This window comes from Triturus cristatus, chromosome 7, assembly GCF_964204655.1.
Source record: "Triturus cristatus chromosome 7, aTriCri1.1, whole genome shotgun sequence".
In the NCBI taxonomy this organism is placed as follows: Eukaryota; Metazoa; Chordata; class Amphibia; order Caudata; family Salamandridae; genus Triturus; species Triturus cristatus.
Window position 1 is genome coordinate 1,656,733,324 of NC_140590.1, and position 21,826 is coordinate 1,656,755,149.

A 21,826-nucleotide genomic window follows, 5' to 3' on the forward strand; every position below is an offset into this window, starting at 1 on the left:
GCGAATGGCATCAAAAAAGGAATGTAAGTACAGAAGCAGGAAAAGTAAAGCACTAGACTTAATGGTATGATCCCACTCCAATAGATGCATCAGGACCACCCTCCTTCAGCTTGCTCATTTAGTAGGTAGCTAGACCTATCGCAGCTGGAGACAGAAGCACATCACAGCCCTTTGGTGCAGCTCTCGAAGTACATTAAAATGGGCTTTAAAGTAAATTTAATTACGAACTCAAATAGAAACATAGGGTGCAATTCACACACTGCTACTACTTACTTACTAGAATATACAATTCACCACCTAAACTGTCTTTTCTATGGGAAGATCTCTACACATGTAAGTTTACTGCTTAGTAGTAAATGTGGGAGGGACGAAGGAGAGTGTCTAGAAATGTGGGACTATTTTCTACAAAGTAAGAGTGGTTTAGAGAGAGGTAAGGACAGATATAAGGAAATACATACTAATACAATCACACACACACAAAAGAATAAGACCACGTGTTTTCACAGACTACACTTCTAAAGTTATTACAGCCCAAAAGACCATACAACTGTTGAGTGAGTCTAGCATCACACATAGACACCCGCAGGTACTGCCAGATAACCCCCCATACAAAATAAGCATTGGCAAAGCACATATGTCTGGGGTTGCCCACCATCCTTATGGCAACCCTTGTTTTGTCATGGCTTTTGCAAAACCCTAATGTTTGGGAAGCTGCTGGACATTTGTCAATCCCCAAAAAAACATTAACCAAAGGCAAAAATGTTGTTTTAGTCTAAAAAAAGCACACATTACTATAGTACTCCCTGGCACTGAAAGAACCTACTTTGTGTGTGGGGGTGCTCCTTGTGAAAGGGTACAAATCTTAAGCACACAGTGAAGCAGTGGCTGAGGTGGGGTGACGAGTTGCCCTTTGATGCAAATAAAAGATAAACAATAAATAAAAATGCATGCTCGAGCCGAGTGGAGAAAAATATGAATGACAACCACAGACAAATGGATGACGCGTGGCTGAAAATCACTATAAGTAACTATGCCATACACATAATTTGGCTAAAATCAAAAGTTCTTGGCTAACAGAGTGATAAAAAAGCTATTTGGTATGCCATTGGCTGCCATCCTCTTGCATTTGAGACAGACAGAAAGAAAGAAAAAGAAAGGAAAAATAGAAGAAAGGAAAGAAAAAGGAAGGGAAGACGAAAGATAGAAAGGAAGGCAAGAAGAAAGAAAGAAGGCAAGAAGAACGGCAAGAAACTAGGAATGAAAGAAAGATGGCAAGAAAGAAACAAGGAAAGAAATAAGGAAGATGAGAAGGAAGGAAGACAAGAAAGGAAATACAAATGGAAAGCAATAGAGAAGGAATAAAAAAGGAAGCCAAGAAAGAATGAAAGAAGGAATGAAAACAAGAAAGAAGAAAAAAGGAATTAAATAAGGAAATAAAGAAAGACCGAAAACAGAAAGAGAGAGAAAATGAAAAAATAAAGAGAAAGAAAGAAAAAAGAAGGAAAGAAAGACAGAAGGCAATAGAGAAGGAAGGAAAAAAGGGAAGAATTAATGAAACAAGCAATGAAAGAAGGACAGCAAGAAAGAAGTAAATAAGAAATAAAAGCAAGAAAGGCGCAATGAACGTAAAAAAGAAGGAAAAAGAAACAAGAAGGAAGAAAGAAGGAATAAAAGAAAAAAGTAATGAAAGAAAACAGAAACCAAGAAAGAAGCACAAAAGGAATGAAAGTAAATTAGAAAGAAAGAATGAAGAAAAAAGGAAAACAAAAAAGAATCAAGTAATGAAAGAAAAAGGAAACCAAGAAAGAAGGGAAGAAGGAATGAAATAAAAGAAAAAGGTTAGCAAGAAAGAAGGAATGAAAGAGAAGAAAGAAGAACTGAAAGAAGAATGAAGCAAAAAAGAAAGAAGGAATGAAAGAATGAAAGGAAAGAAAGCTGAAGTGAAAGAAAAAGGAGCGAAAGAAGGAAACAGGAATGAATAAAGGAAGAAGGAAAGAAAGACGTAATAAGTGTTAGAAACACACAATGAAAAAGGCTTTCTTCCTCAGCAAACTTTATTAAAGAACCATTGGTGAAATGGAGTCCAGAATAAATGTTTTCTGAAGAATTGTCCATTTATGAATTCAAATGTATAATCTTGAATCTTTTGATAACGTAATAAAGGACAGTTTCAAATGGAGGCAATCTGTTATGCTGCGAAATTCCTTTTGGAGTGTCCTTTGTTTATAGAGAAAGTTAGATGAAAAAGGGCTTCCTGAAAAGGAATTTACAACGGCATTGGCATGAGACAGGAACTGATAAACCAGGGAAATGTTCACATCTGGTATAAAGCATGGTGCTTTCACATCAGACTTAAAACGCAAAGGCAACATCAAAGTAATAAATTAAAAACAAAAACATTAGGTCAGAAGGGAACTAGCTTGTGTGCGGATGTGCTTCTTTTAAAAGAGCAACATGCAGTCACTCAAAGTGAAGATATTGAGTGGCCTTAGTTGCCCTATGCTGTATGCTGTAGTGGGCATAAGCAAAATGGGAATAACACACCAACAGACCAATTGATAAAGAAAGCTGCCTGAAAGCCCCTTTAAATAAGTATATTGTACAAATATTTAAAACAAAATCAAAACATCTTGGCTAACACCAGACCTAATAGTGGAGGCAGGGACTTAAAGTTTCAAAGTATATTTATTTCAGTTAATAAAACCATAATATTTTACAAAACGGGATCATTAAAAATATGTGAAAGTACTGTATTTAAAAAAAAAAAAAAAGAGTTTTGCACAATTTCAAATACATATAAAATACTGATACTGGCATATTGGGATGATTATATTAATCTAGACTTTTATAATCGTTTTATCAATTCTTTAAAATCCATTCTTGTACATAATACGATGCAGTCATATTCATGCAGGTTGCCTTTAGCCTTGAAGGAAATAAAATTATATGCTACCCGCCCTGTTCCTCCCGTTCTAAAATGCAATCACATAGTGTCTCTTTAGGATACATGTGGATTTTAGATTGTCACTCCATATTAAAACAAACTTTCCGAGTTATCTATGTCTACAGCCAGTTGCAATAATGTTCAAACTGACTGACATACAGTATTTCTGAAGATGCTGACATTACACAATGTTCATGAATCCATTTGTAGTCAATAGCCGCTCTGCGTTAAGGTAACATTTCTGAAGATGCAGACATTACATAATGGTCATCAATCGGGCAGGGACTAAAAATAACACTCCATAGGAAATCATGTTAAATAAATGAAAATATTTCGCCTTTTAATATGGGTGTGTATATGTATGTGTGTGTGTGTATATATATATATTCGTCGTTTTCCAAGGGATTGGATTGGTCCGGGCCCGCCTTCGAGTTTGGGACAACATACGGTGGTTGCAGTGAAGTTATTAACTTCGAAGCCGGGCGGGATGCACTGTCATTCCTGCCCCCGCCTAAAGGAACCCTAAGCTTGGAGGCTGAAGCGGTCTTGGGGACCCGAGGAGGCGCTTCTATTCAATTCAACAGAAAATTGGCTGCACAAGTACTGCGCAATACCCTGCATCCCGCATAATCACTGAAACATTATTAAAACAACCCCCACGCACCACCTACCTGGGAGTGAAATGTATCCTGGGAGTTGCAGTCCACCACAAATTCGTGAACTGGAAATGGTGAGCGAACATCGGAGGGGCGGAGCGGGCGCTTACCAATTGTAGCGTGAGAGGACCTATTTAATGCAGAGTGTGAAGCCTCCTGAACATTTAGGCGCTGAAGAAGGCCGGTCAGGCCGAAATGCATCCGCCATTCATTAAATAAAATATGCTTCCAAGGTTTCCCCTATGCAGCCTCTGCTCTTTCATTTGGAGGAGTTATGTGGTGAAAAATTTTCCAAACTTTTGGCCAGCTCCGCTCTGACCCTGAAAGTTTTGCGTTGATTCGTCAAGCGGAGGCCGAGAAAAAAGGGGGGTCCCAAAACGCGTTGTCCCCATGCAATTTCCCATAGGATCTGTTGTCGCAGCTACAGCCCGAACCGTTGAACGGAATGACACCAAATTTGGCAAAGAGGTAGTCCTCAGTTCAGACTCGTGCCTTTTGCATAAATGGTGTGAATCTGTTCAGTAGTTCCTGAGAAAATTAAGGTAAAAAAGTTAGTGATATCTATGGCCGCAGAGGATCCGCGGATCCTCCACGCACCCTCCCCGAGCACGAGCTGAATGCTAATTGGCTGCCAACACTCTGAATCAGGAAGTGTTGGCAGCCATCTTGTGCCTCGGTTGAACCGAGGCACAAGAAAGCACAAAAACAAAGACGCAAAACGCAACAAGGGGGCAGGGTAGAAACACCCTGACCCCCTAGGCCTGCTCAGGGGATCCCACAAGGACCCCCAAGACCCAAAAAAAAATTATTTAATTTTTTTAAATCGCGGGATGCGCGTAGGGTCCGCGCATCCCGCTAACGAAAAAAAAATCAAAGCGCGGCCTCCCACGCTTCGTTTACATTTAGCCCCTGGGGGGGCCAAGTCCCGGGGGCAATATGGTTTTATAATGGTGGGCCCAGAGGGGCCCCCCAGCCCAGGGGACCAACACCCCCCGGGGCTTTTAAAAAAAAAAAAAAACCCTGTGTGGGGGGGGCTCGAGCCCCCCCACACGACCCAGGGACCGGCACCTCCCCGGGGCACTGAATATGTAAAATAGGGGATCCGTTACGGACCCCCAAGCCCCGGGGACCACCACCCCGGGGCTTTAACTTGAGCCAGTGATGGCCCTGGGGACCGCCACCCCCCAGGTCCGGCTCCTGCAGTGTCCTGGGGTGCCCACCCCTGGGACACTGCTGTTTGCCATGGCAGGGTGGGAGCCTCGCGGCTCACGCCCTGCCATAGCAAACTGCTTTGGTATTTGGAAGAGAGAGCAGGAAACCTGCTCTCTCTTCCAAATACCAAAGACGATTGCTTTTCCACACGGGGAGCAGCATGTTAGCTGCTTCCCATGTGGAAGAGCAATGACGGCTCCCGCAGGACGCGGGGAGCCGGCGGGGCCGTGGGGGGAATGGGGACCCCCCCACAGCCCCCAACGGAGGTCAGGCCCCGGGGGATGGGGTCCCCGGGGCCATAAGTGGCCCAGGAGGGGGGCCACACGGCCCCCCTCCCCCAAATTATTTAAAAAAAAAATGGGGATGGGGTCCCCGGGGCAAATTATGGCCTGGGGAGGGGGGCCACGCGGCCCCCTTCCCGTTTAAAAAATATATATATATCAAAATGGGGGGCAGGCCCTGGGGGATGGGGTCCCCAGGGCCAAAAAAAAAGAAAAAGAAGGGGGGCTACACAGCCCCCCTTCTAAAAAACAGAGGGGAAAAAAAAAAGGGTAGGGCCGGAGGCCACGCCCCCTCCTTACACCACTCTGCAAACGCGCCCCCTGGCGCGTTTGCAGAGGGGGAACGAATTCCCCTTCAATACTGGGGGTCCCTGGGGGCAACTAGCCCACCAGGAACCTCCAGTATGCGCCAGGGGGCCACGTTGCAGAGAGGTGTAATGAGGCCACGCCCCTTTTTACACATCTCTGCAACGCAGCTCCCTGGCGCTTACTGGAGGTACCTGGTGGGCTAGGCCGCCAGGGGACCTCAGGATTCAAGGGGACTTAATCTCCCAACTTAAAATGCGCCACGGGGCGCGTTTGCACAGTGGTGAAGGTAGGGGGCGGGGCCTGAGGTGATACTGTGCAAACACGCCCTGTGGCACGTTTTAAGTTGGGGAATTCATTCCTCTTCAATCCAGAGGTCCCCTAGGGGCCAACTAGCCCACCAGGTACCTCCACTAAGCGCCACGGAGCTCCGTTGCAGAGTGTTGTAAAAAGGGGTGTGGCCTCTAAAGACCTCTCTGCAAGGCAGCTCCCTGGCGCATACTGGAGGTAGCTGGTGGGCTAGTTGCCCGCCAGGGGACCTCAGGATTCAAGGGGACTTAATCCCCCAACTTAAAACACCCCACGGGGCGCGTTTGCACAGTGGTGAAGGTAGGGGGCGGGCCTGATGTGAGATCTGTGCAAATACGCACTGTGGCGCTTTTTAAGTTGGGGAATTAATTCCTCTTCAATCCTGAGGGTCCCTGGGGACCAACTAGCCCACCAGGTACCTCCAGTAAGCGCCACGGAGCTGTGTTGCAGAGTGTTGTAAAAAGGGGGGTGGCCTCTGAATACCTCTCTGCAATGCAGCTCCTTGGCGCATACTGGAGGTACCTGGTGGGCTAGTTGGCCCCCAGGGGACCTCAGGATTGAAGAAGAATTAATTCCTCAACTTAAAACGCGCCACAGGGCGTGTTTGCACACGTCACCTCAGGCCCCTCCCCCTTCCTTCACCATTGTACAAATATTCCTCTAAAATCAGCCGAACTTCGAATTCCGATTTACTCACCTGTTATCAGGAGAGAACCCAGGGCTGCATCTTTTAGCCCAGCACTGACCCTGAAAAGTAATTCTAAGCGTACTTACCAGTAACTTGTATTTCCTTCCATAGGAATCCATTGTGTGGTTTTCACCAGAAAAGTTTCTAAGTGTCTATTTTCACAAACTAAAAATATTCCTAAAAAATCGTCTGTATGACTTAAACACATTCTTTCAACTGTTTACAGGAGGTTGGCCAGTGGTGGATCCAGGATCCACCACTGAGTAAGAAAAAGTAACGATAACACTACTTACCTGCTAAGTGAATTTTCTGCCATAGGATAACATTGGTGATTCTATAGGAAAAAGTTTCCAAGTGTCAACTTTTAAAATACAATAATATTCCTTAAAAATCACTACTGTAACCAAAGCGCTTTTACTCAACTGTTTACAGGAGATGTCCAAGGACTGAATCTAGGATCCAGTCTTGTGGTTAGAAAAGTAATCCATAAAGTAACTAATTGCATTTAACTAGAAATTCACATTGAGCTCAATGTTGCTTTGTGTTTGAAATTGTGTTGCCCATTGCAACAACTGTAACTACTGTACTTAAGTCTGTTGCCTATTTGCCAAGTATTTAAACTAAAGTAATTCATTCTGAGAAAGTATATTTTGTATTGTAATGTATAATGTAATTATAATGTAATTAAAAAAATATATCTAAAAATAAATAGTTTAAAAAATGTAGTAAATCAGTATAAAAAAATCAGTATAACAATTAATACATTCAAAATTGTCATTTAGAAAACCTTTGAAATTCACTGAAAAAACCATAGGTTTCAGGCCTGATATAGTTAGGATTTAGCATTTAAAAAACCTTTGAAATTCACTGAAAAAACCATAGGTTTCAGGGGCGTTATAGTTCGCTGGACATTTCCCTCATACAAAACCCTAGAAATTCCCCAGTTATAGTTAGTTCAGCTAACTATAACTCGCGCCCCCGTAATGCACTGCTGATGACGTCACATATTACATCACTCATGACATGGTCAGTGACATCACTGATGACATCTGAAATGACATCACTGATGACATCATCCATGTGAAAAATTAGTGCATCTTCTCACACCCTTTGATATACTCAATCAAAATTTCAGACGTCCATTCTCAAAACCATAGATACTCCAATACCAATAACTACATACCCACTCATTGACTCTTAGATCTACACACACATCCACTCACTCACCTGTACAGTCACCACTCATACTTACAGTCACTCAGGACAGGACTATCATATGCATTTATACACCTACTTAGACACTCACACACCACCAATCATCCATAGAGGTACTCTCACACCTAGTCAGTCATGCAAATAATTAATCACACTCCCATTTACTCACCTATGCAGTTATACACACACAAGTTCACTTACTCATAAAAATAGTACCACATTCTTACGCTCTTATACAATCACTGATACAAGCACACACTCCTCCATACAGCCACTCTCACAATCACACACTCTCACATATACCCACTTATATACTCTTACACACATATATACTGCCTTTCACATATGTAGTTACTCACACATGTACCACTGAGATATAAATTCAATCACTAACACACCCATACATACACTCACCTAACCATACAGTCCATCACAGATGCACTCTTAAAACCATGCACCAATAGAATCACCCACTCACACATGTATGCACAGAGTCACACACACCCCACCCACACAAACACTCAGGCACCCAAACAGATACTCAGACAACCAATCAATAACCCATAGAGACACTCATATAGCTATTCACAAAACCATGCAGCCGCTTATACTCCCAACAGACAGACAGTTACAAGCATTCACACAGTTTAGTCACTAGTCTGCAGTAAGATATGTTTAATGACTCACTTATACAGTCAGTCACGCACCTACTAAATCGTGCATTCACACACTTATACACCCACTCATTCTTCCATAGGTTTTTCCCTATATATATATATATATATTAAACATATGTAAAATTTACAGAAACACACACTCACTGGATGACGTCATCAGTGATGTCATCAGTGATGTCATTTCAGATGTCATCAGTGATGTCATCAGTGATGTCACTGACCATGTCATGAGTGATGTAATATGTGACGTCATCAGCAGTGGATTGCGGGGACGCGAGTTATAGTTAGCTGAACTAACTATAACAGGGGAACTTCTAGGGTTTTGTATGAGGGAAATGTCCAGCTAACTATAACGCCCCTGAAACCTATGGTTTTTTCAGTGAATATATATATATATACACACACACAAATCCAGCCACACCGATAGGGCAATTTAGATTCAAGCTGTTTTATTTGGCACCACGAAAATGACGCATTTCGACCTGCACATATCTTGGCCAATATATATATTTGCTTTAATGTTAAAAGGTATATTAAATTTTGCAAGGCTTGTCGCCTGCAAGTGATGGCGACTTCCCCATGAGCTCCCGAGAGCCCTTCTTGCTGTACCAATATGGCATAATTGTGGGTGTTGCACTGAGCTCGATTGGATGTCAGGGCTGTCCGCTGGTTTTACCAATCCCATCCTCGATCAAATCAGTGCTTCTCTCAGATCGAAGGACTGCTGCCTGGCCTTCACCATCCCTGCTAGCGGGGCACCTCGGAAAATGGTGGCACCGCACTAGTTTGCAATCAACAAATGTGGGTCTCCAGCATCCGGCCCATTTGCAACGCTGCTTAAGCACGGGGCCAGGGGAATTGCCAGCTCTGCGCTGAGATTTTGGCAGTATCGGTTGGGGATGAATCGGTGGCCCTACACCATTTCCTGCAAGCGCGGTGCCTGGGAAGATGGTGGCTCCATGCTGGATCGCCAGGGGAATTGGTGGTGCTGCTCTACGATATATAATCATTATCCCCAGTGGTTGTGGATGTAACATTGGGCCTGCACCATTTGTTGCTAGCACAGTGCTGGGAAAGACAACAGTGCTATGCCCTTGTCAATACGGATCAGCCGCACGGCCTTACTGCTCCTTCGCTGTACCCGCAGATACAGGGAAGTGATGGCGGCATGCATTGCATAGAAACGTGAGTAAAACTGAGGATTCACAGCAAGGCCTGCAATTCATCTATATGCCTGGGAAGATAGTGTCACTGCGCTGATACCTTCTGAACCACACCTAACATCACTTTGAGCTGCCAGGGGGAGAGGCATTTGCTCCCTCATTACTTCTTTACTCACCGACACATTGTGGATGGCTGATGGCTCTGTCGCTCTTAGTCCAATGCGCATCAACCAGAACCTGTCCCACCTGGCCCTCCTGTTGGGGCCTCACCCGTTGCTCCCACTCTGACACCAGTGTCCTCCCTGTTCACCACACAGAACCTGGTTCATGGACTATCCTACAACAGTCCTGCACCTTCAGAGACCACTTCACAGTACACCCTGGAACATGGTGGTCTGGTGACTTTTCCGGTGGCATCAATGCTAGCCCTAGCAGACTGGAGTGCTTAGCCCTGATAGCTTGTAGACCCTGAGTAAGTCAATTCCTGTCATATCTTGATTCCAACTTGGTTCCACCCTATACCATCCCATCCTATGTTGATTAGTCTTCGAACGCATGTCTTGGCTCCTCTACGCTCAGTCGGAGAGACACTTGTGTCACTTCTTGGTGATTCTAGTCCACGTGAAGCTGAGTGAGTACCTTGTTCGTTGTCGTCCTTGTGGCTTACAATGGCGAACTTGCAAGACCACAAGGAGAAGGAGGGGAAGGGCAATCTTAAAACATCAGAACAAGAACTCCCTCTCCCTAACTCTACTATAAAAGAAAACCCTTGAGGTGATCCTAAAGAAACTCAATTGATGTGCATAATATAGCCCAGAGTAAATACTGATCTGTTACAAGTGGAGGTATCAGGAATTTGCAAGGATCTTAAAGACCTTAATCTCAGGATGTCCAGCGCTGAGGCCAGAATTAGGATGGCGGAAGACCATAACTCTGCACATCACAAGAGTCTTGCTAAGTCCGATACGATGATAACCTCTCCCAAACGGAAATTACCGATTTGGAGGATCGCAACAGGTGTAGCCGAGGATGTAGAGTCTGAAGCCCCCTCTGTGATTGATCTTCTAGATGAATGGCTTCCGTTTGTCCTTTGTCTTTCGTTTGGCAGAGACTTTGCACTTGAGCGTGCTCCTCAGATACCCACCTACAAATCCAAGTCTTCTACATCTCCTTGAGTGCTGACCTTCAAGCCTCTTTGACACCAGCATACTAAGCAGATTCTAGCATACATAAGAAAAATAAAGACAGTCCAGTGAAAGGACCCCAGGGTCTCCATCTCTCAGGACTTTGCGAGGGAGTCGGTCACAAGGAGAAAGGAATTCTTGGCTCTCATGAAAAGCCTTGCGGACAGAGCGATCCAGCATTAATTTTTGGGGCATTCCAGGTTCAAGATTGTCTTCAAAGGACGATCGCTTATCTTTTTGGAACCAGTGGAATTGATAACTTTTCTTGATAATACCTTTGAATCACAGATGGAGGAGAGCAGTGAAAAATTTGGATGACTTGACTGGGGAGGGTGTTGTTGACAGGGCCTACCTTAACCTTGAGTTCGGACAGCGTGCTGCCTGTCTTGCCCACTCATCGACTTATGTGGTTGCATGGAGGCCTTGTTCTCCTGTCATATGTGTCACTCCACTGCTCTGGTTTGAATACCCCTGTAACGTTGGACACTTGGATTTCCTGGAGTTTTAGCAACTTGGTACAATTCTGCTATCTTAAAATCTAATATGTTGTATGTGGTTGCAAATTTAAAGGGCTGGGATATACCTGCCCGCCCTTCCCCCCCATCAGACACAGTTCGCTGTTTTTAGATAATTTCTTAGTATCTCATTAATAATGTTATGTATGTTGAATTCAATTTCTGTCCTCTGGCCTATTGCCCTATTTTATATTGCATATGTTATGCTGTTTTGTACTGATTCAGGGAGTTCTGGCTTCATTCTGTGGTTCTGGGCCTCCACTTGTGAGCGTGTATCATGCTTCTCTGGGGCAAACCTAAAAACTCAAGTAGAAGGAAATAATGCCTCCTTCCAGACAATCCTAGCTTTCTCTCTTTTTTCCTCCTTATTGCCGCTTTGATAATTTTGCATCCGTGTCCTTGTGCTTACAGTTTTATCAACCCTTTATTAGTGATTATATAGTTCATCGTTCAACAAAGCTTCCCTTGAAGCTGGATTCTCTTGTGGAGTGAGCCTGCAATGACTGTTGACCTAGGAGACCTGTTCATGGTACCCGGGGTTTGGTTGGGCATTGCAATGTCAATGTGTTGATTAGCTTGTCTATTTTCTAGACTGTTTGCTGCAAGAGTATGTGGCACACTGCTCTACTACACTACCGTTTTCTGTGTTTGATGGTGTATGTATATTGATAATTACAGTTATTGGTGTTGACTATGTCCCCCCCCCCTTCTAGTGGGTCAAGTTGTTCTTTATAATATGTGTTGATCAGCTACCCTGTTGTATGCACACATTCCAGTCATCTATCTAGTTAATTAGTTGTTTTGCTTTGAGTGTGACAGTGTGGGGGGGGGGGCTCCTGCTTCCCCACTTGTGCTTGCACCCCACTGCCTTCTCCACCCTTCTCCACCTCTTTGAGGCACTTCTCCCATACATTTGGGAGTCTTCATGTTCTATGGTTTAGCCCTTCTTTTCCCCCTTTTCTATTTTTGATCCTTTTTTCCCCTGAGCTATGTTTCTCCCTACAGTGCGTTCCCACCGCTGGTCTTTTAGTGGACCACGATTTCTTCTTACACCAAATCGTTCATCATAGCCTTAAATGTCTGACTTATGTCTACACTGAAAGTAATGCATCTTAACATGAAAGGGCTCAATCACCCAGTGAAGTGCAGGAAGGTCTCTGTCTACTGTCACACTCAGAATGGGGACATGCACTTTCTACAGGAAACAAAGGTTGGCCACAAAGACGCACTATCTATGCACAATGGGTGGTGTGCATGACTTATCCTGCTCCCCGGCAATGTCTAAGAAAAATGGGGTGGTTGTCCTAATATCCAGGAAATCTGGTCTATCTATCATTGCTTCAGAGCAGGATGACAGTGGCAGGTGGCTGATTACCCGAGTCCAAGCTGGTGACTTGGAGTTATTTGCAATAAACATATACATTCCCAATTTTGACAACCCTATCTTTTGGTCCATGTTGGCAGCCAAACCCAGGCTGCCCCCCATGAAGAACCATATTATTTTGAGTGGAGAGTTTAATTTACCAATGAATACTATCTTGGATAGGAATTCAGCCTTTAAATATAGAATCCCTAAAGTACATAAAGCAATGCTCTCTCTTTGCACTTTGCATGGCTCAGGTGATGATTGGAGGCAACATAATCTCACCTTAAATGACTTTGCTTTCTTTTCCCCTCCACACAAATGTTTTTCCAGAATTGGTTATATATTAGTTGACAACGCACTTTTATAGGACACCTTGACTACTTCTATTGAGCCTATCATCATTTCTGACCATGCAGCCATCTCTGTGTCTTTTAGGCTCCTGGCCCCTCAAACCAAAACCCGTTCATGGAGTATCAACACCAAAATTCTGAAGAATGCGTCTGATGTGTGCGAATTAAGTAAAGAGTTAACATTGTTTCTAAAAGATAGCACATCCTCTGTCCCATCACGAGTTACTCTTTGGTACACCTTGAAATGTTTTTTTGTGGATAGGTTATAAGTCAAATGGCTAAGAAAAATAACATTTTTTAATGTCCTTGTGCAAATTATAGGTTAATATCAAGTCTCAAAATATTTTATTCAGAGGTTTCAAAGACCCTTCTGCTTTGACAATGCTAAAAAATCTGAAATAGGAATATAATAAAATTGTGAGTAAACGTATGCATTTGTGGGTCCAGACACAGAAAGACTTTATCTAATTAAAGTCGGGAAAACAGTAGCCACTTATTTAGAATTTAAGAAGAACTCCACGTTGATTTCTAATATTAAATACCCCTTAGGCTCCATCAAAACAAAAATGAGTGACATTCTCCAAATCTTTCAGAAATTCTATACCAACCTTTCCTCCCCCTCAGTCTCTACTCCCAAAGACACCTGTCTTAAATTCCTTCAGGCTTTAATGATAAAAGCACTTTCTACTGAGGATAGTATGCAACTGAATAAGCCAAGAGACCATACGAGATCAGGAAGGCAATTAAGCTCATACTGTCGGGAAAGGCCCCGGGTCCAGATGGCCTTCCCATACGTTTCTACAAAACCTTTGAGCCCACAATTATGGTCCCTTTGGAGAACATACTAAACAATTTCGTTTCCTCCGGGGAAGCCTCGGGTATCATCTTGGAGGCCACTATTGTAGTGATCCAAAAAGAGGAGAAGGATCCCTCCGATCCCAACATTTTTAGACTGATTTATTTAATTAATACGGAAACCAAAATGTATGCTAAAATCTTAGCATTCCGATTACCCGTTAATTCACCCATCTCAGATGGGCATTGTCAAAGGCAGGCTAGCAAGCGATAATATTCAACTGTTTTGTCATGTAATAAAAAAAATCTCTTTTGCAAGTCCCCGCCGCAGCAGTCATAGCTGTGGATGCGGAGAAGGCCTTTGATAAGGTGTCCTGTCCATTCCTGTAGGCCGTTCTATCTAGGTGCAGCCTAGAGGATGCCTATATCAAAATCGTCGTGACCATGTATGCCAAGCCTATTGCAAGAATCCGAGTCAATGGTGTACTTTCCTCCCTGGTCTCTCTCCAACAGGGCACCCGTCAAGGCTTGCCACTCTCACCACTGTACAGAAAGAAAGGTACGCTGTTCCCCAAGTGGATGGACAACAAGTGGAAAGGCCACAGGAGGGAAATCCTCCTTGTCGGATCTAGAGTCCTCACACACCCAGCAAGCTAGGTGTCATGCTTCATCATATGGACTCGCTCCTCGTCGGGTCAGCGCTGCAATACCCGACGGGCACCCATAAAGGGGCTCTTTAGCGGAGATCTTCTGTTCCTGCCGTATGGTGCCGTGGGTGTGAGGGCCCTAGGTGAAGGTGTAGATGTGACGTGGGTGAGTGATACATTAAAAAAGGTTGGACAATCCAAAAAACAAATTTTAATGGGATGGTTATCCACCTTTATTAAAAATACAAAAGAGTGGCTGCTCGCTGGCTTAATGGTCCAGTGGAGCAATACTCAACTCTAAACAAGTGGTCAACATGTTTCATGCAATGAGTTCAAAACTTATACTCTGCATTTCATCAGGACCTATAAACAATAACTATCTACACATGGTGGTGGTTGGAGGAGTTCCTACCTACCACTATTCTTTTGTGCGAGCACGTGGTCCCGCCAGATCTAGTGGTAACCTAACTAGATGATAAGGTCTTCTCTGCTCATGATACCTCAGTTGATGGTATCCTGTCTATTGCAGACGCACGCTGGACACCTACCCCACGCGCTGAGCCGAGAGACCGGATCCTCTTACCACTGCTCTTTTTACTGGCGATTGACCCCTAGATACCGACATTCAGGGGATAAAGTTTGTTGATCTGGTTTATAAAACAGCTGATTTTGCATATGACATTCAAATTTTCTTGGAAAAATCAGACACGGCTATACCTATTATACTGGATATGATTAAGAAGTTATCCTTTTTTCTCAAGATAGTCTTTGAATAAGGGCAAAACAGAGGTCATGCCTCTTAATGTCCATTGTACCCCCTGCTGTCTAGGAAACTCTAAATTCCAGTGACAAATTAATTAAATATTTGAGTATTTGGTTTTGTAAAAACTTGGCCGTATCTATATCCCAGAACGAGAGCAAGAAAATAAGATTAAAGTCCTTCTGTCGACTTTGTCCCCCAAATTTATATCATGGTGGGGTAGGTTGAAAACTCTGAAGATGATGGTTACGCCCTTAGTTAACTTCCTAAGTAGTATGTCTGGCTAATCTACCTTGTTCTTTTCAATGATAGACAAACTTTGCTCAGGGTTCCTTTGGAGTACCAAATGGGTCAGAATGAGTTTTAAGAAACTTAGGTCCCCCTTAACTACAGGTGGCTGTAATCTCCCAGATTGGTTCAACTAGGAGAGGAGTTGGTCTAACGGCTAGGGCGCTCTACCTCTGACCTGGGGAACTGGATTTGCTTCTCGGTAATGACGCTGAACGTCCTGTGATTCTGGGCAAGTCACTTAATCTCCCCGTGCCTAACAAAAAAAAAAATGAATGTGTGTCCTCATGTAACGTAACTGGTGCTATGTAAAGCGCTCTGATACCTGATTGGATTTGGGTCAAGTTTGCGTTATATAAAAAAAAAAACCAAAAAAAAACAACTATCAAACGGCATTCCTAGCGGGTCAGGCTATATGTTGGTTGGGACTGAACCCCGTAGATGTCCCGCCTTGGTTTAAGATTGAAAGACACACAGGCTACCCATTCCCATTAACAGCTAATTTGACTATGTTCCACCCCAGTTTTGCCCACTCCCATGCCATTCTAAAAGACAAGGTTAAAGTCCTATAAGTACTAGATAAACCTGTAGCCTCCAACATTAATAATTCCTTAGCCGTCTCCTTATGGAATAATAAGAAGCTTCTGACGTCTAACCTTCAGCTTCAGGCATGTAATGGGCCCAAATGGGCATTGTCCTTATCGCGAATGTATAGATGGATAAGGAGCCCATGTCATCTGCTGCTTTACAGGGGAAGTATGCATTACCCAACTTGTGTTTTTACGACTTTCTGAAGCTTTAGGCTAGATTCTGTAAACTGGGCCCCCAAGATACCACTCTCTTTTTCTCTGCCCTTAAACATGTCCAATCAGGTGGGCATGTAGCCTCTAAGATTTATAAATTAATGTTTGAAGGTTCTGCCCATTCCAAATTCACCCTGTGCAATAAATGGTCCAGTTACGTCAGTGTTAAGGGTATAAGATCCCTCTCAGAAGATGCTTGAGGTAAGATTGGGTCCATCCTGCTCCATGGTAAACTTATCCCCTTATTGCTACAAACTAAGGGCCTCATTTATGAGGTTTTGGCTTAGGGCAGCGCCACAAGGAATCTTGCGGCGCTACCCTGCGTCAAAGGAAAAAGGCAAGAATGAGCAGTATCTGTGAGATACAGCACATTCTTGTTCTTTTCCCCTGTGCTGGCGCACAATAGGCTGCCATGCCCTAACGAAGGCACCCTTGTGCCATGGTGCAAGGATGCCTGCATTGTGGGGCTGATTGATTTTGTGCAGGAAGGTACGCCTTTCTGCACAAAATCAATCAATTGAGGCAATTTCCTCTTTCTATGTGTGCTGCATTTTGCAAAAAGAGTAAAAAATTAGGAGAAATGAAAACATTTCCCCTTGTTGCGCCTCCCTAACGCCACCCTTTGGGTGGCTTTAGAATCTGGCTCATTCCCAGGTTTATGATTCCTCGTAAATCTGTGAATGCCTCAGATTCTGTGCTTGAAAGGAGCACATATTTACAAGGCCATGAAAAGTCACGTAAAGTGGTCTTGTAAATATACTGCAGCACATTGCGCCACCGAAGTGTCAAAAAAAGTGACGCTCCAGCGACGCAAAAGTGCAGCAAGGAGCCTCGTAAATGAGGCCCAACATTCTTTGTTGTACACACGCTCTACTGGGCCCATAGTAAACTCTTTAAACTGAAACTAAATGATAGGGATACCTGTTGATCCTGCGAAATAATGAGTGGCGACCTGGAACACATGTTCTTTTCATGTCCTCACTGGAACGAACTTGCTGTCCAATTAAGTAAAGTATTCAACACAATTATCTCGGTGGATTTTCCACCTATCGCACTTGGACCACATGCAGCTGGGAAGTCACTCCTGCTTAAAGACAACAATCTCATTCTCTTTGATTTGCTGACCCCCGTTGCTCTTAAGGTCATTCTACTTGATTGGAAAGACTTCAAATATGTCACTTTTCACACTTGATGGGTGTGAGTCACATAATTTAGATACCTTAGAAGTGCACATTGCTCAATCTCACCACAGTAGCAACCCAGTCCCATCTAGACACATATGGGTGCCTTAGATTCCTATATAAATAAGATATAGTAGCAGCCCGTTGGCCTCCTTCTATGCCCAGTGCCAGTTATCCTGATCAGACGATGTCTTGATTGTTGCCCTAGCGACCGACTACTTGGCTCTCATTCTCCTTTCCTCTGCCTCCTCTTGGATTCCCTTTTTCAACTCACTTTCTCATGCTACCCTACTCTCTCTTTATATCTCACACCCCTCGAATTTCGTTGTATATTATTATTTTTCTTTATCTCCAAGCAAAGATTAGTGGTTTATGAATGCTCACCTGAGTCTCGACTAGTAGAAGACTGGCAACAGATGCATAAACATTTTCCATTTAACTTATCTGGATCATATGGGTTGATTTTACAATTACTAAGAAATATGCTCACTAAGATTTCATCATATCATTGCTGATCTAATAACAATGTGGTTGCGGTTTTATCTATATGCATGACTATTGGATAAGATTCTGTCTGACTGTGATGTGCTTCGAGAGCTCTTTCTTTTGTGTATGGTGAAAAAAAAATACAAATAAAACGTTTGGGAAAAAGTGTATTGAATAAAAAAAAAATATTTTATCTTTTTAAAAATCTTCTTATACCTTGAAACTTTTAATTAAAATTAATGTACATTTATTAAACACATAACTTTAAAAATAGAACTAAAAATTAATTCAATATTACAATGCTTAGTGTGCGAAGTCATTACTGTAGAGGCTGCTTATTTCAGCTTCAGTTAATGATATTTGATTTTGTAGCTACCGCTCAATCGTAATGTCCTTTATGATTGTACCAGTATGTTTATGTTCTAATTCAGACAGCTGTTTATGCAATCTATCTTGCATCTCCCCTTTATGTTTTTGCTTCCTAATCATGTAGCTGTGTGTTGTACCACAAATGGCCATCTTTAAAAACACCCCAAACTAAATGTAGATCCATAGAACCCAAGTTGATAGGCAAAAAGTCAGCTATCTGATGCTTCATTAGTCTAATGTAATCAGGATCCGCTAACAAAGTTCTTTCAAATGTCCATCTATGTTTTATTCTCTTTATTTTATTATGAATATTTTTTAGGGCGGCTGGGTTATGATCGGATAATGCTTTTGGAAATATGTGAATCTTTGCACCATGCAGTATATTGTTGGTAGTAAAAAAAAGTCGATCCATGCATATTTTTTATGTGGATATGAAAAAAAGTTTATCCTGGATTACTTTTGTTTAAGATTGACCAGTCATCATGCAACCCGTGAGTCTGCGTAAAGGTCTTAATAGCTTGTCTAACTCAGTTTGTTTTTTTACTTTTGTAACTACTGAGGGAGCTGAGATTGTCTAAATTGCAGTTTAGGTCACCACAGATTATTACCGGAGTGCACCATTGAGCTAAGCTTCTAGAAAACCTTGGGATCATCCCTATCGGGTCCATAAATAGTACACAGAGTGAACTGACTGGAAAGAGTAGACAATTCGGCCAAGGCTCATCTCCCTGTTCCATCTGAGAGTGTTCTAGTTCAAGTGAAAACCTCAGGCTTCATCTAGACTACCATGATTCTACCTATGATTGGCAGGTAGACATTTCTCAAATCAGAATCAGCCAGAAAGACTTGAGAAGTAAGGCTGTGAACAGAAGAGATATGCCATTGTTTAATGGTGGAAATTGAAAATGTCTGGTTATCTTTAGTCCAGAGGCTATGGTCTGATTCAAGACATCAGATAATGGGTCACACGAACTACTTCAATGCACGAACTGCGCATTGAAGTAGTTCAAAGCATGGTAACATGATTGTCTTTGACCAGTAACCGCTTTTTATAGCGTTTCTTGCTATCGACTAGGTGCAGACTAATTTGATAGCCCTCACTTGCGTTCACAAAGTAGTCTGGAAAAAAATGACCTTCCTGTTTCTTTTTTAAACAATCAAAACTTTCCACACTCATGCATTTTCTCCTCCCCGTTGGAGTGTTTTATAAGTGATTTCAATCTTTGCCTACAGTATTTTATTTTATATATATATTTTTTTATTTCATGTTTGATTTGATTTTAGATTTTTTCTGGACATGAGATTTAAAGGCCTAAAAGTGCTGTAGAATATAAATACACAGGGAGAACCACATTTGATATGAACTAAACATAACAATGGATACTATTTATGTATAGAGCATGAAATGAAGACAAAAGCGGACTGTTTTGTACACTAATTCTATAAGGAACTAACATTTTCAGGTGGCACCACTTAGTAGCTGTTTATTGATTAATATTTTCCTTTCTCTTCCTTTAGGGAGAACCTGGTCCTCCTGGTCTGCCTGGCGCTCCGGTGAGTAATTTCAGTGGTACTTTGCATTGATTACCTAATATTACATTAAAGACACTTACTTGTGAGAAACAAGCGGTATCTTGAGCTTTTACAACAACTAGGGTAAATGCTTCCTGCTGAAATGAAGCACGCGTTCACCTCCATCTACCGTAAATGAAGTTGTGCTCTGCTAGTAAAATAGATACACAAACATTTCCTTGTATCTTAAATTCTCTGCTTTATTGTTATGAATATTGTAACTATTTACTTTGTGGGAAACACTCAAGCGAACCTGGTGAGTTCTTAAAAAGGTCACCAAAGATTAAACTAATCTCCATAGTGATATCTATTTTAGAGGTTTACATATATATCATAGAACGAATACATTGTCCTCAGCCCTGGGGTTAATTATAAAGTTACCAGAACCTCTCAGTGGTTCTAGTAACTTAGCAAGCATCTCTACAGAAAATCATCACTGTATTTCCCAGCATTCTTCTGCAAAGGAAGTGATATCCCTGATTTCTTACCAAAACCATCCTTAAAAAAAGAATCCAGATAAGTGGACTTCATTTCCCAGCATTCACCTGCACAGGAAGTGACATCACTCTTTTGTTCAGCGTCCATCCCCACAGGAAACTACATCACTACATTTCCGAATATTGGTATTCACAAGAAGTAGCATCACTTGTTTAGTGCCAAAATTATCTTCAAAAGAAGAAGGCAGGCAAGCAGTCCTCATTCTCCAGCATTCATCTTACAGGAAGTGATATTTTTGCATTTCTTAGCATCCCTCTCCAAAGGAAGTGACATCACTGCATTTCCTAGCATTTATGTCAATAGGATGTGATGTCACTGAATATTCTAGCATCCATCTTTACAGGAATTGACATCACTGGTTCCCACCGATACATCTTAACACCTCCCCTGTTCCACTGCAAACACAGCAAGAACCTATAAGGTAATAATATCCCATCATATGCTTCACCCAGCACTCCACACTTACCCATCCCCACATTCACCAATTTTAAGATTGCCACTGTCTGATGTGCGATGTCACAGAGCATGACTGTACCTGTTTTGAAATGCCAGAGAGTGTAGATATCTGCTTTATGAAATTGGGGAGCACATCTGTTTCATCTTGCAATGTCCAGGAGCACTGTTGTGTTTGAGAGGAGTGGTAGAGCATGTTATCTGCTTTGGGGTTGCACAGAGAAAAATGATAGCTTTTTAAAGATGTTTTGACCCCTAGCCTTATCATCATTTTGATGCCAGGGACACAGTTGTATCTGTTTTGTGATATCACATTTTACAACTGCATCTGATTTGAGGTGGCAGATAATGGCTGTATGTGATTTGTGATGTTATGGTACAGTAATATGTTCTCTGTGACGTCAGGGGGCACAGTTGTATCGACTTGATAATGTTTTGCAGTAAGCTGTTCATTCTCTGAGATGTCACGTGGCACAGTTGCACAATAGGTAGGTGTGAAATGGAACATGTTGTACCTTCTTTGTGACGTCATGGGGCACAGCTGCTCTCCCTTAAAAGGACACTGCTCTTTCAACATTATAAAGGCACTATGTGGTTTGTGAATTGATATTGCACAGATGCCGCTACTTCATAGCGTCAAGGAGCATAACTGTGGCTTCTCAGAGCTGTCATGGGGCATGTCTGGAACAGCTTTATAGCGGTGAGGAGAAAAGACAGAGCTGTTTGGTGATTCCGTGCAGCATGGGTCGAGATGACTAGTGGTGCCATTAAACTGTCAGCTATAATTTATGATACTGGGGCAGGCAGGGCTGATTTGGGAATTCATAGAATAGATAAAGCAGCTTTGAGGTGTCATCAAACATATCTAGAGCTGCTTTGTGTTGTGATACAGCAAATAATTGCACCAGTGAAATGATTTAGAATGTTTGCCTCTGCTTATGTCAGAGTGAATAGATGTAGTTGCAACTATAGCCTTCTAGCTTGCCGCCGAGGGCTATACCGGGCCCGAACCTGAGTTATAGGTCTAAGCCGCAGACCTTTTAGACTAATACAATATTCCTTCCACCGTGGGTAGAATGTTCTAAATTGAAAAGGGACAAGCGTGAAG

The 21,826-nt window shown here is 42.6% G+C and overlaps 1 protein-coding gene across 1 annotated transcript in view; it reads left to right on the forward strand.

The window, feature by feature from the left end:
* The window catches only part of COL9A3 (collagen type IX alpha 3 chain), a 193,883-nt gene that overhangs the window by 16,632 nt on the left and 155,425 nt on the right, over positions 1-21,826 (forward strand). Inside the window, exon 3 of the mRNA XM_085619726.1 lies at positions 19,714-19,749. Within this exon, the coding sequence (XP_085475852.1) occupies positions 19,714-19,749 (36 nt within the window). The remainder of the gene's footprint in view (positions 1-19,713; positions 19,750-21,826) is intronic.